Source organism: Typopeltis vanoorti, chromosome 8 (assembly GCF_054136105.1).
Source record: "Typopeltis vanoorti isolate ZY-2024b chromosome 8, IOZ_Tvanoo_1.0, whole genome shotgun sequence".
Taxonomy (NCBI): domain Eukaryota; kingdom Metazoa; phylum Arthropoda; class Arachnida; order Uropygi; family Thelyphonidae; genus Typopeltis; species Typopeltis vanoorti.
The window spans coordinates 71,743,728-71,758,629 of NC_143556.1; the positions used below are offsets into that span (position 1 = coordinate 71,743,728).

General features: G+C 35.3%; 1 protein-coding gene across 1 annotated transcript in view; it reads left to right on the forward strand.

Moving 5' to 3' along the window:
- The window catches only part of rt (Protein O-mannosyltransferase rt), a 375,338-nt gene that overhangs the window by 321,264 nt on the left and 39,172 nt on the right, over window positions 1-14,902 (forward strand). The window contains exons 18-19 of the mRNA XM_090396396.1: window positions 3,604-3,730; window positions 8,289-8,463. Of these exons, the coding sequence (XP_090252522.1) occupies window positions 3,604-3,730; window positions 8,289-8,463 (302 nt within the window). The remainder of the gene's footprint in view (window positions 1-3,603; window positions 3,731-8,288; window positions 8,464-14,902) is intronic.

Genomic DNA, 14,902 nt, shown 5'->3' on the forward strand with positions numbered 1-14,902 from the left:
TTGGATATGAGACTAGTGCATTGGATTGGAGATTGGCTATCTGATAGGTATCGGCAAGTTGTGTATCAGGGAGCAATATCCCAGAAGAGGAAGGTCACTAGTGGTGTGCTTCAGGGGGCCTGTTTAGGGCCATTGCTGTTTAACCTGTTGTTAATGATATTGGGGAAACTTTTAATGGGAATATTCAGTTATATTAATCAAGTGGATATTAAATCCAGCATTATTTCAAAGCTGAATGTAGAAACAATGAAAGTTTCGTAAAAAAAAAAAAAAAGTTGACCAGAGAACTTATGGGAATACACTCGCCAGCATTTACGAGTTGCCCTAGCACGAACCATATAGAAGACATGATCGCTTATCCAAGCATCCATATATTTGCCTTTTATTGGTCCATTTTGATGAGGTTTCACTGTTTGATTCTCCTCTTTTTTTACAAAACTTTCATAGTTTCTATATTCGGCTTTGAAATAATGCTGGCTTTAACACTTGATTTTTATAATTTTGCATTGCTGAACTGAAGCCTTTTGGCTCTTTATTTTAGTAAATACTTTACACACTGTCTGAGAGTTCGCTTCGCTTCAAACCCGACACTTCGAGTTCCTTTGAGTTTTTGCTCTCTTAAGGTTTCTGCCTGGTCTCTCCGAGGAGAACTAACCAGTTCAAAACAGCTGTCAGGCCAATGAAACCTTATCACAGTGGACCAATAAAAGGTGAATATATGGACACTAGGGCAACTCGTAAATGCCGGTGAGCGTATTTCCATAAGCTCTGGTCAACTTTTTTACAAAACTTTCATAGTATATTCAGCTTTGAAATAATGCTGGATTTAATATCCACTTGATTTATATAATTTTGCATCGCTGAACTGAAGCTTTTTGGCGCTTTATTTTTTGTAAATATTCAGTTGTTTGCAGATGATGCAAATTTGGGATGAACTATGAGAGGTAGAACTAGATGCTGTGGCCTTACAAGAAGACTTGAATAGACTGAGTGAATGGACATGGCACTGGGAATGCCAGTTCTGTATTGTGAAATGTAAGGTTTTAAAATTTGGAAAACAAAGATGAGTTGTAGAATTTATTCATGATGGGGACATTGTTGGTGGTGAAGGAAATATGAGATCTTGGGGTTGATGGTGGATAAGGATCTAAAATTTACAGGACACTTTGCCAAAATTGTGAAGACAACACAATCAATTCTGGCGATAATGCAAAGGACACTGACTTGTAGAAATAAGGAGATTCTGGTTCCATTGTATAAAGTCTTGATTAGGCCACATATGGACTACTGTGCCTTAGGATAAGATTCAGAGGCAATTGAATTTTGAGTATGAAGAAAGGTTGCAAAGATGTAGTGTGCAGAGTCTAGTGTAGAGGATCAGCAACCTATCACCCACGGGTCACTGAGTGACCTACGAAGATATTTTGGTAACCAGCCAAAAGTTTGTTTATGAAAACTTAATTACTTTGTGAGTTTTCATTTATATTTACTACAGTTGCATTATGTTCTTGCATTGTGAACTACATGTGTCATCTCGCATGAGGATATTAGGAAAGAATTTGACATTGTTTACCATTAATGTGTTAGTAAAGCTAGTGTCAGGTGGTATGGTCACGTAAACAGAATGGGAGAGGAAAGATTGGCAAAACAAGCGTTCTTTGCCAGGTTGACAGTAAAAAGACCCAGAGGAAGAGGTGGAGTGATGCAGTAAAAATTGCCTTAGAAGATAGAAATTTAAGGTCTGATAATATTGAAATCTTGACAGATAACAGATTAATTTGGAGGAAAATTGTTGATGGGAAGTTATAATGATGGTATGGTCGTATATTCATGTAGTATTATTGTAATATCCTGTACATTCTCTGAGGCTATGTTAGCAATTTGATGATGATTTCTGGGTTTCCTGATGCATTTCCTAAGGTTTTTTTTTTTTTTTTTTTTTTTTTTTTTTTTTTTTTTTTTTTTTTAAGTTCTTCCAACAATAACTGTTTTTTATGTTTACTTTACACTGATTGCATTTTTTAATGGCAAAAAAAGTCTCCTCCTAATAACACAGATCTTGCTCCAATTGTAGTCTCCTTTCCTGCTGATGTTCTTTATCTTGTCTCTCTTGGTCTCATTTTTTTGGCACTAATGACCAACGTGATTTCTGCTTCTTTACTTGGCCTGACTTGTTTTTGCTCTTTTTACCTAAACATTTCCTCCAACAAATCACTGATATGTCTTCTGAATGGAGCTCTTCATTTCAGATTTCACCCAAAAGCCCAGACCACTATCTGAACTTTGGTTTTCCAACTGGTGTGCCAAGGCAGTCCATAAAAAGAATTCAGCATATCTCAAGTGGCTTGAAACTGAAAGTCATTGTTCTAACGATGCAGCTCTGTCTGCAGAACTCAAATATCTGCACTATACGTTCTTCGCCAATGGCTATAATTCCTACAAAATAAATAAAATGCTACATAGTCCCATTACCCTTCCCTCCATTAATACACAGGAACACAACATTACCATTTCTATTCTCTATGTCAAAGGTACATCAGAAAAGATAGCCAAAGTACTGATGAAACATGGCCTTCATACCACATTCAAACCTCATGTTAAATTAGCAACTCTGATTTGCTCACCTAAGGATAAACTTCACCCTCTGGCATACCTTGAAGTGTATGAAGTTCCCTGTGACTTGGCCTACTATGGGCAAACAGGAAGATCGGTTAACATGCACCTGGAAGAACATAAAAAAATACTTTTTCTATTATTATTATGACAAGTCAGGACTGGCAGACCACTCTTTGGACACCCCCTTCACACAGGATTAGATGGAGGAAAACGAATGTGCTATTTAGAAGTCATTACAGATCCGAAAGATTATTTTTTGAGTCAGCCATGAAGAATATGAAGAAATTCCTAATCTGAATAAATATGGTTGCATTAATATTTCAAAAATTTGGGAGACTGTTATCTTAAGAGCAACTCCCACATTGCTGTATTATTTATTTATTTATTTTTTTTTTTTACAACATTAGAGGGTTAGAGGGTGCCAAAATAAGACTAGATCTTTTGTCCATTACAATTGTAATGTTTCACTTACTCACTGTCACGTATACAAGCTATGTTGTGTTCTGATGATGCTGATTTGAAATTCAGCAAAATAAAAGCAGTTAATAAAACATCTTTTGATAAAATAGTTTATTTGGTGTTGTTAATACCATTAAAAATAAGTAATGAATTCATTTTATTCATTATAATTTCTAACTGTTGTTTTCACCCTGTCTTCATATTTTCAATATTTGAATCAACTGTTTTATTTATTGGAACAACATTTTAGTATCAACTCAGAGTACTGTTATTTTTAGAAGCACCAGAACTCAAAGAGCTCTACTCGTGGTTTGTCTGTCCCTTGGCGCGATTCACAGTATTAATGTACAGGTTTTCAATCTTTTATGAGTGCAGCTGCTTTATGGGAAAGGGAGAATGGCCAAAAATGGTACATCAGTTGGAAAAGTGTTCAGTTGTTTTTTATTCTTAAGATAACAAACTGTAATTATCTTGTTTTCTGTATATTTACAAACATGAACCATTTTTTCCTCCTCTTCTCTCCTTTAGGCTCAGATTCATCTCCTCGGAAATCTTGTGATATGGTATTCTGGAACAGCTTCAGTATTTCTCTACCTTACTTTGCTGTGCTTCTATTTTCTGAGAAGACGAAGACTTTGTTATGACATTTCTTCAGGTCAGAACTAAATAAAAATATTTTTATTTTATATAATAATACAACTATTACTCTCAACCATTCTAATACAGTTGTCCTTTACCCTAGCATGAGCACATGAAGTAACTTCATGATAGGGTAGTTATTTCATGAGTTTGTAGATGAAGACAGACTGGGTTTGACCTCAAGGGTTGAAACTACTTGAATAATGATCCCATAATATAGGGCAGTACACTTCAAAAGGATATGTATATTGCCATGGAATACTATGGAAATTTTGATGTGAAGTTACTTCATGTGCCATGTTTGGGTAAGAAGATTAAAATAAGAATATAATTTTCTTTTGCATGGAGGGTGGTTGAACCATGGAATGCATTGCCTGATGTAGTGGTGAGAGCGAGAACGGTCAATGAGTTTAAGGAGTGGTATGATAGGCTTTGTGTTTCTCAGGGAGTGGACCTCCCCCCTCGATGAATCTTCATAGATTTTGTAGGAAGGACCTCCCACGATGAGTCTTTTGACTCCATGGAGGCCTGAATAACGATAATGATAATAATAATTCTTATTAAGCATAATTTACTTTTTAACAAAATTAAAAATTAAAAATTTAGTTCTTCAGTACCTCCAGACACTGTATTTGTTTAGGTTTGTCATGTTAGTATTTCAGAAGTGAAGAGAAAAAAAAGAGAAAAAAACATGCTGTGAGAGACTGACTCTTAGACATGTCCCATCCAGAGAGCATCAGTCTCCATGCCATAATATGGCTTTGACTCCAATCACATGACCTCCACCCTGGCATGATCTCTCAGCAGATTTGGCAGCAAGATTATGTCAGATGATTAGGAAGCCTCCTAAACCTTTACTATCAAATTCAGTCTTGCACACTCTCTAGCAGTTTGCCTACTGAACTGTTGTACCCTCAAAGATGAGTAGGTTCTGAATCTCTAACATGCCTTTGAAGGGTCTCTCTCTCTCTCTCACATAAGTAACTGTGGTGCTATTTGCATTAAATTTTTAAATATTCTGGTCTTGCTGTTATCACTTGGACACCAGATGTAGATCATCCAATCATGAAAGGAAGATCTTTGACAGTCTTGACAAATTTATTCGCCCACTTATTTCTGATTTTCACCAGTTGTATGTTCAATGGACCTGCCTGATGTAGACTGATTTTCTGAAACATGCTCAATACCAAAATTTGTCTGTACAAAACAACAGCAAGCCATATTTACATATGGTACCAAGACATGGGACATCAGTACTCATGAGCAGTTAATGTCATCTTTGAGACAAGATGCCTTTGAAATATTAGGATATACATGGCAAAGTCACATTCCTAATACTGTCATTCTTGAAGAAAGCCAGCAATTCAAAAAAAACAAAAAAACACTGCGATGGTTGGGACATCAATTCAGTGTTTTTGCTCTTTACAGGCCAACTAATGGACACAAAGGAAAACCAAGAAAACAGTTTTGGTAATACATAAGCAAAAATCTTCACAAGCCTCATCTTTTTGAAGATGGGAGGCTTATGAATCATCTGACATTTACCACTTGGCACAAAACAGAGTAACTTGGCTCACTTTCATCCAGTAAAGGGAATTACTCAGGTATTTCATCCAGTAATTTCATCCATTTTATAGTCATACCTGAGGCATGACTATAAAAACCAAATACACAATAATTAAAATTGTTGATAAGAAGTTAGTAATGATGTAAACTTTGCTTGTATTCCTATCATACTATGTGTACATCCTTCCCCTTGAGGATACATATCAGGAATTTGATGATCATGATGTATAATTTACAGTGAGAACTATGAACAACATAAATGCCATATTTCTAAATGGCTACAGTCCTAAAATAACTCAAAAAATAATAATTAGCCTTTTCACTCATTCTTCTGAATCTCTTTGAAATACATTGAATTGTTGGGCCTGATGTGAACAGGTTTTTTGAGTATGTTGCTGGGTTCTTCAAGAAGTTCCAGCACTTATAAGACAATCGACAAAATTTTGCAGTTGCCATGTCTTAAAGACAAATGATCCCTTTTCACTACATACTCTATATCTTTCTTTTGCATATAACCTGCATTACATCTGTCAACAAAATAGCCATTCATCTAAGAGCAGATATTTGAATAATCAAGACCATATTTGGCTTATAAAAATGGAAGTCTAATGTGGCTCTGCATGTGTTGGGCATCAGCTCAGAGTGAATCATAGTGATTGACTGTGATTTAATTTTTGTCTGTAACCAATACCTGAAAATTCTAACACCATACTGCATTATATATATTTTTAACTTTAATACATTTAAATGGGTTAAGATCCAACTAATACGTTCAAATGTATTTTACTTCCAGAGTTCCTAATACATCGGTTTTAACCAAAAACACCATTAGGAACTCTGGAAATTCCATCATTTCTGTGTTATGTAGACTAACATAGAACTAATAGCCACTGTTAGCACACAGCTATACAGAATATGTAAATTCCACTTTATTTAGTTGATTTTCTAAAAATGCATTATTCCAATGTTTAATTATTCTTATGGAAGTGAGACATCAGCAACAACTAAAAAATAGGAAGACAGGTTGTGTGTACCCCAAAGAGCCTTGGAGATAAGAATGCACCATGAGTGGTTAGCGTATCCACTCTCCAGCCAAAATGCTGTGGGTTCGAATGCTGCTGTGGGCATGGATGTTTGTGATTGTCTGTGGAAGTACTAATGATAGTGGTAGATGGCGTTGGTGTAGTTGCAGTTAGTTGTAGTTGGTGAAGAGTTCTAGAGTAGATGCCCTCCCTCCCTGGAGGTGTTACATAATAATAATAATAACAAAAAGGGATAGAATAAGAAATGCTAGAATTAGCAAGATGACTGAAACAGAAGATATTGTGAAATGTTGTAAAGATGTAAATGAAGATAGGCTGACCATATTAGCAAATTACCAGACAAAAGGTGGATAAAATTAAGCACTGAGTAGATACCAAGAGGAGGTAAGGTCACTAATGAACAAGATCAAGGAATGATATACAAAGGTTTCACATGAGATGGTGGACCAAGCTAAAGACAGACAGAACTGGAAAGTTAAGGGTAAGTCTATATCTAGTAGCAGATGGAAAGAGGCTAAAGAAGAAGAAAAAGTTGATTTTATCATTACAGGTATCCTTGCTTAATGCAATTTTGATTAACATGGCGAAATTAATTGCAGCCATCCCTTGATATACGTGGCAAGAGTTTTGATTAACGCACCTTTAACCCTGCGGAGCTCACAGCTGATCTAACAGATACATGCAAAATGTTTAATATAAATATCTTACACAATTCAGTGTATAGCTTGAAGGTCATGAGTAGCTGAGCATTCATATGTTACGAGTGATATACCGCACTATTTTTTACTGTCAGTTTGGTTTAACACATGTTATGTAAAGGTTTGTGATATTTGACAATAAATTGTATCTGAGAGATACCGTGACCTCCGATGTCAGTATAGTATGGTTTAGTTGTTGTTGTTTTTATTCTTTGTTCAATAATTTCTAGATTGTAACTGAAAATAAATAAATGATCATGTATTACTGAAATAGAGAGCCAAAGGCTTATTTTTATCATATGTGTCCTCTAGGAGATGTGCTTTACATTATGGAAAATACTAAGGAAAGTGATCTGGAGCTTACTCCACCTTTACCATGAGTTGCCCATAAGGTTGCTTATGCTTGCACCCGCCGAATCTTTTAGTTTCTATATATTCGGCACGAAACTCTTGTAGTTTCTATATTCGGCTATGAAATAATGTTGGATTCAATATCCACTTAACTTTTACCATCATGTATTATATTTGCAGTGTTTTTTCTCTATGTTTTATTGCATTTTAGCACATACTAGTAATGAATATATCTCTCAGATATACCTCAAACTACGCTGCAATTTTTACCACCGCGAGCTCCGCAGGGTTACATTTACCACACAAAAACATGCAAGTCTTGTGCCGTGAGCATGATGACATCATTCCTCCTACGCAGCCTCCTACGAATTATTAATACAGTAATCGATCATGGACGAATTGTAATTTTTACCATTGATTATTAGATTTGATTAATGCGATTTTGATATATGCAGTAACATCGAGGGATACCTGTATTTTTTTTAATACTGTAGTGAATGTTAATTTAGATTTATTGAAAATCCATAGGTTCCTTTACATATCATGATTACTCAGCTATACAGAAATAAAAAAAAATACATTATGCACATAGGACACAGTGAAATGACTGAGGCAATTTATTCATGCATTTGTACATTTGGTAGCAAATAAAACCAAATGATGGAATATACTACCAATCAAGTTAGATTCAGTAGTATATACAAATATACTACTGAATCTAACTGGATCATAAGCATTTAAATAGAAAGATGAATCAAAGAAATTATTCTTCATTCTAAAATTAGGAATATCTCTGACAACTTCAAAGCTCTATACTCATGTTTGTGCAATAGTAATGTAGTGATAGTAAAACTCTTGTTAAAAATTCTTCAGATTGTTACCATTTAATAACATACTATATATTTTTATTTCCTAGATGCTTGGCATAAGTTTTGTTTGTCAGGCCAAGTGTGTCTTTTAGGATATGCCCTCCATTTCCTGCCTTATTTCTTAGCAGATCGTACACTTTTTCTTCATCATTACCTACCAGCATTCTTGTACAAGTTGCTTCTCTTGGTTGCACTTCTGGAGCATATAGACTACCTCATATGGTTTGTATTGGATATATTTTATAGAATGATTTTTAAGATTACTTGGTTTTAACATTTAAAGAATATGATACAGTGTGTGTGTGTGTGTATATATATATGTTTGATTGAAGATTTACTCCGTTTGATATCATATTTAAAATTTTAATGACTAGAACCGAGGTTTAAATAAAAAACTTTAATTACACTACTTATTTAGTTGACTGTGGCTTACTACAGTTGCAAAGAATCTTATAAACACCAGGATATTTAAGATTATTGTGTTTAGTTTTAGGACGAATTAAGATGGAACAAAGTTTAGGTAGGGTTGCGAAGAACGTCTTGATATTATATTTCTTCACTGATATATGGCAAAGAAATGCTTCCCTTAGAAGTAGTGGTGTCTTCATACTGTTGTGGATGAGGGTTGAACAGTAATCTGTCTATAGTTTTCTTAGAGTATCCATTAAGTTGAAATGTAACTTGAAGGTGTTTAAGTTCATTAGGAAATTACTCTTCATCCAACAAAAGAAACTGAGCTCAGTGACCTAGAGTGGAGATGATACCCAACTTCTGTGGAGGAAAATGGTGTGAGTCAGCATGAAGGTACCTGTCCGTATGTGTCAGTTTTCTGAAATAGAAAATTTGAGATGTTCAGTCGTCCGGGTTACTTTGATATCTAAGAATGCGATAGAGCCATCAACTTCCAATTCAGATGTGAACTTGATATTCGGGTGTATATCATTCAAACGTTCTTGAAAGAGTTTGAGTCTATCTGGACCATGTTCCCATCGTCATTGATAATGTTCTATTTGTTATATCACCGAAATCTATTCCTAAGGAATTGTTTCTCACAAAGACTGAAAAGGCTGTTTCTCTCCTTTCCGGCAGGGATGCACACTTACTCCGAATTGAGTCTATTTTTGCCATTAAGAGTACTAGACCTCCGTCGGATAACATTCTACCTTCTGAACAATAGGCTCTCAAAAATTTAAGGAATAACCAAGACATCATTATCCTTCCAGCAGACAAAGGTAATGCTACAGAAATCATGAACAAAACAGATTACTGCCAGAAGATCTTTGAATTATTACATTCTGTTTTCTATTCACTTCTTGATAGAGATCCCTCCAGAGAACTCGACAACTGTACCAATGATCTACTAAGAACGACATTAGAATTACTTAGAAATGTGCGCCTTTCCCTCCGATCACTACATCCTCTAATCCCATGACTGTATGGTTTTCCTGAAATTCATAAAGAAAATATACCTCTTCGACCTATAGTAGAGGGTATCGCCTCTCCGACTTACAACCTGTCAAAATTTCTTGCAACTTCTCTGAAATGTTTTACTGGAAAATCTACTTCCTTTATTAAAAACACAACTGACTTTATATCAAAACTTAAAAACTTTCGAGTCATTAACTCAGATATTATGGCTAGTTTTGGCGTAGTGTCTTTATTCACTAATGTCTCCACTGAAGAAGTTCTTACTCTTTTAAAGAAAAAAGTTTCAAAGAAGATCTTTACATTACTGTCATACTGCGTTAACTCAGTTATTTTAAATTTGAAGACTCTATTTATAAACAGAATTCAGGATTAGCGATGGGAAATCCTTTGTCTCCTGTTCTTGCCAACATTTATCTAGAGAATTTTCAAGAAAAAGCAATTTCATCTTCTCCCTTGAAACCAAAGATATGGCTTCACTTCATCGATGATGATGTTTTCCTCATCTGAGAACATAGCCTTTATTCTCTTCAGTATTAGATACTTTACTCTGTGTTTTAAAAAACCAATTCCTTTAGATTGGTTACTGGTATTTATATGTTTATCTCGCACTTGATGAAGTCTAGTTTTAGATGAAACTAGTAGTGTAATTAAAGTTTTTTATTTAAACCTCGGTTCTAGTCATTAAAAAATTTTTAAATATATATATATATATATACTTGTTTCTAACTAATCTATGACCTTTACATCTATTCTAATAAAGACTGAAAGCACAGTGAGTTTGCTCTTAACTTTATGTTTTATTCAGATATTATTATTATTATTCCAAGACCTCCACGGAGTCAAAGACTCATCTCAGCAGGTCCCTTTGTGATACACACACACACGCACTCTTCATACCATGCCCTAAATACATTAAAATTCTCTGCAGACACCACATTCTAAGGCAATGCATTCCAATCATTCACAACTCTCCATGCAAAAAACCTGCTTCTCACTCTTTTGTTCACATCCTCCTTTAACCTTACAGGGATGACCTTTTGTCCCCCCCCCCATCTCCCAGCATTTTATGAAAAACCTATTCAACGTTAATTCTGTAACAACCCCCCTTACCAACTTGTACATCTCTGTCATATCATCCCTCTTCTTCCTCCTATCCACTAGACTCTGCAAAATGCATCTCTTTTTTTCATATTCAACATTCCAGAGATCAGAAACTACCTTAGTCAATCATCTCTGGGCTCTTTCTAATATTTCATCATCTTTTTGAAAACCAGGTGACCAAATCTGTGCACGGTAGTTCATATGTTGCATAATCAAAGCCTTATGCAATGGAACCAGAATTTCCTTATTTCTACACCTTATTTCGGTGTCATCCACATCATTGCTAGAATTTGTCGTGCTGTCCTCACAATTTTGGCAATGTGTCTTCTAAATTTTAGACCCTTATCCACCATCACCTTATAATATATGCTGTTGGTTTTGCAATTGGGGCGTCGCCCGGTTAAACAAGGCCCCCGTTGTTTTCGCCAGGGAACCAGGGCGAACAGCGAAAAGTCAGCTACTGGAACAAATCTGAAAATAAACCCCAACTCAACATCACCAGAGTTAAAGATCGGTACTATCAACGTAAGAAGCCTGAATGGCAAAGAAATGGAGCTAGCTGAGGAATTAGATAAGTACCAGATCGACATAATAGGGGTGACTGAAACAAAAAAGACCAAAACTGGTGAGCTCTTTCTGAGCAATAAATACAAAATGTTATATTCAGGCAATGACAATCAAGGAAAAGAAGGAGTAGCCATAGTATTCAACACAAAATACGAGGCTAATCTTCTTGAATGGCAGGCAGTCTCAAGTAGAGTAATGTGGGCAAATATGAGAATGGGGAACTGGATAATGAGACTTATTTGTGCCTATGGTCCCACAGAAGGTTCTACTAAGGTAGAAGTGGAGGAATTTTTTGAGGCTTTAGAAAAAGCAACTGACACAATGAAAAATGAAAAGTTGGTCCTTGTTGGGGATCTGAATAGCAGAGTAGGAAATGATTGTCAGACATACAAAAATATTTTGGGAAAATTTGGAGAAAAGAGCAAAGCTAATAATAATGGCAAATATCTGTTGGATTTCTGCTCAGGACATGGACTGGTCATTACTAACACCATGTTCCAACATAAAAATGTGCACAAATTCACATGGAGAGAAGAGGCTAGGAATAAGAAAAGTCTCATTGACTATGTTATTGTTGATAGTGATGTTTTCTTCCTGGTGCAGGACACCAGAGTGTACAGAGGATTTGAAATTGGAAGTGATCACTATTTAGTCTTGAGCAGGATAAAATTGAATTTCATATTGAAAAGAATAACATGTAAGAAAGTTTTAAAGCGAATAAAAGTTGAGCAGCTCTCAGATGTGAACTGTAGACTAAAATACACAAAGATTATTGAAGAAGAAATGAAAGAGTTTGAGAACAGGAACCAAACCTTGGAGATCCAGTGGCAAACTCTGAAGAAAACATTGATTGATTCTGCCAGAGAGGCATGTGGTGAGGTTGTTTGTAAGGATAAAAAAATCAGAACTCCCTGGTGGACACAGGAAGTTAAAGAGGCAGTGAAGGAAAAGAAGAAAGCATACCAAAAGTTCCTGGCAAATAAGTCAGCTTTTGCTCTTAGAGAATATAGAGACAAATGCAAGAATGCTAAACACTGTGTAAAACTAGCTAAACAAAAGTCATGGGAGGACTTTGGCAAGAATATAGAAAATAAATATCAAGAAGGTGGCAAAATATTCTGGAGGTTGTTGAAGAAACTTAAGAATGGAGGAAAGAGTGCTGTAAAAGGAATTAGAGATGATAAAGGTGACATGAAAACGGGAGAAAAAGATATCCTTGAAGTATGGAGTAATTACTTTGAAAAACTGCTAAATGAAACAAGCAGTGATGACAGCACAGTGGTAAAAAACACTGACCAGGCATGCAGTCAGGAATACATATCCATACTTGAAGTAGAAAAAGCCATCAAAGGCTTGAAATGTGGAAAGGCAGCAGGAGTAGATGATATTCGACCTGAAATGCTGAAGTATGGTGGTATAAGAGTATTACAGTGGCTGCACTGCATAGTTCAGAAAGCCTGGACAGAGGGACGAATTCCCGATGATTGGAGTAGAGCTCTCATAGTACCCATATATAAAAAGGGAAATAAAACTGAATGTGAGAATTACAGAGGTATTTCTCTACTGAGTGTTCCTGGCAAGATCTATGCAAGTATACTTGAGAAACGGTTGAGAAGAATTGTGGAAGAAAAGCTTGGTGAAGAACAAGCTGGATTCAGGCCAAATAGAGGCTGTCAGGATCAGATCTTCACTTTACGACAAATAGTCGAGAAAGCATGGGAATATAACAAAGATCTGTATTTAAGTTTTGTCGATCTGGAAAAGGCATATGACAAGGTGCCAAGAGAGAAGCTATTCAATATGCTGCAGTTATATGGTGTGAATGGGGCATTATACCAAGCAATACTTAGTCTTTATTTGAGTTGTAAGTCAGCAGTCAGAATTGAAGGAAGTACAGGAAGATGGTTTAATGTTAAATCTGGTGTGAGACAAGGATGTACATTATCCCCTCTGTTATTCATTATCTATATGGATCACATTATGAAGGAAAGTGGTATTAAACATGATATCAAAATTGGAGATGTTAATGTCAGCTCTTTGCTTTATGCAGATGATGTTATACTTCTAAATAAATCTGCTACAAGTCTGCAAGATTCTCTGACTAAATTGAATAGCTGTTGTAATAGATATGGTATGAAGGTCAGCAATAAAAAGACAAAGACAATGAAAATAGGCAGAATCATTGAAAATGTCAACTGTGTTGTGAATGGAGAACCTGTGGAACAAGTAAAACATTTCAGCTACTTAGGCACGATTTTTACTGAAGATGGTAAATTAAATAAAGAAATAGACAACAGAATCAGCAAAGCTGGTATGGTGGGAAGTCAATTGAATAAATTCATATGGAATAAGAGAGAAATTAGTCGGAACACTAAATTAGCTGTATACAAGACAGTGTTCAAACCAGTTTTAACTTATGGATCTGAGAGCTGGGTCAGAAGTAAAACACTTGACCAAAGACTAGAGACCACAGATATGAGAGTCCTGAGAAAGATTATAGGCGTGAACAGATGGCAACAATGGCAATATCATATTAAAAACGATGATATTAGGAAAGAACTTGACATTGTCAGCATCCAGGAATGCGTTAGCAGAGCTAATCTCAGGTGGTATGGTCACTTAAATAGAATGGGCGAGGAAAGATTAGCAAAACAAGTGTTCTCTGCCAGGGTGGCAGCAAAACGACCCAGAGGAAGGCCAAGATATAGGTGGATTGATACGATACAAAGTGCTTTAGACGATAGAAATATAAGATCTGATAATGTTGGAGTCTTGATAAGTAACAGACTGATTTGGAGGAAAATTGTAGATAGGAAATTAATAATGATGTAATTTTTTTCATGTAGTACTATCATATCCTGTACACCCCTTGAGGGTACATGGCAGGAATTTGATGATGATGATGATGATGATGATGGTTTTGCAATTTTTTTTGCATATTCATGTGTGTGGGAGGGGATTTAACAGGCATCTGTATGCTTAATATATGCTTTTGAAACATTGTACAACTATTCCCCAGATTCTACTCAACTTTTTACTATTATTGTTGTTGTTATTATTATTATTATTTAAATGAAAGCTGAAGTAATGTAAGATTTGTAGAAAATTGTAAAAGTTCCAACATTTTATCCAAATGTTATTTGAAGTTAGCTTTAGAGTAATGCATTTTACCACTAAAAGTTAATTTTGGAAAAGCTACCGAAGCTCACATTGTGAACTTTAGTACAGCAAGGAAAGATACTTGCTGGTATTTAGAACATTTTCATCTTATGTGCTGTATGTTATATAGTATGCTGATACCAAGGATGTTCATTTTGTTGTAATGCTACTTTAGTATTTGTTGAGGATTCATGTAAAATATGTTGCATTTGGTATGAGTCTATACTGTTTGATTTGTCTTTGCTAAAAGATAAAACTATTTCTTATTTTCTAATCAGTTCTTATTTTGAACATCTTTAATTATGTAATAGATGAATTTTATAAATCATGTTACTCATTTTATTAATATTATTCACTTCTCTCATTACATCTTAGCAACAAATATATAATTATTGACTTGAAAATA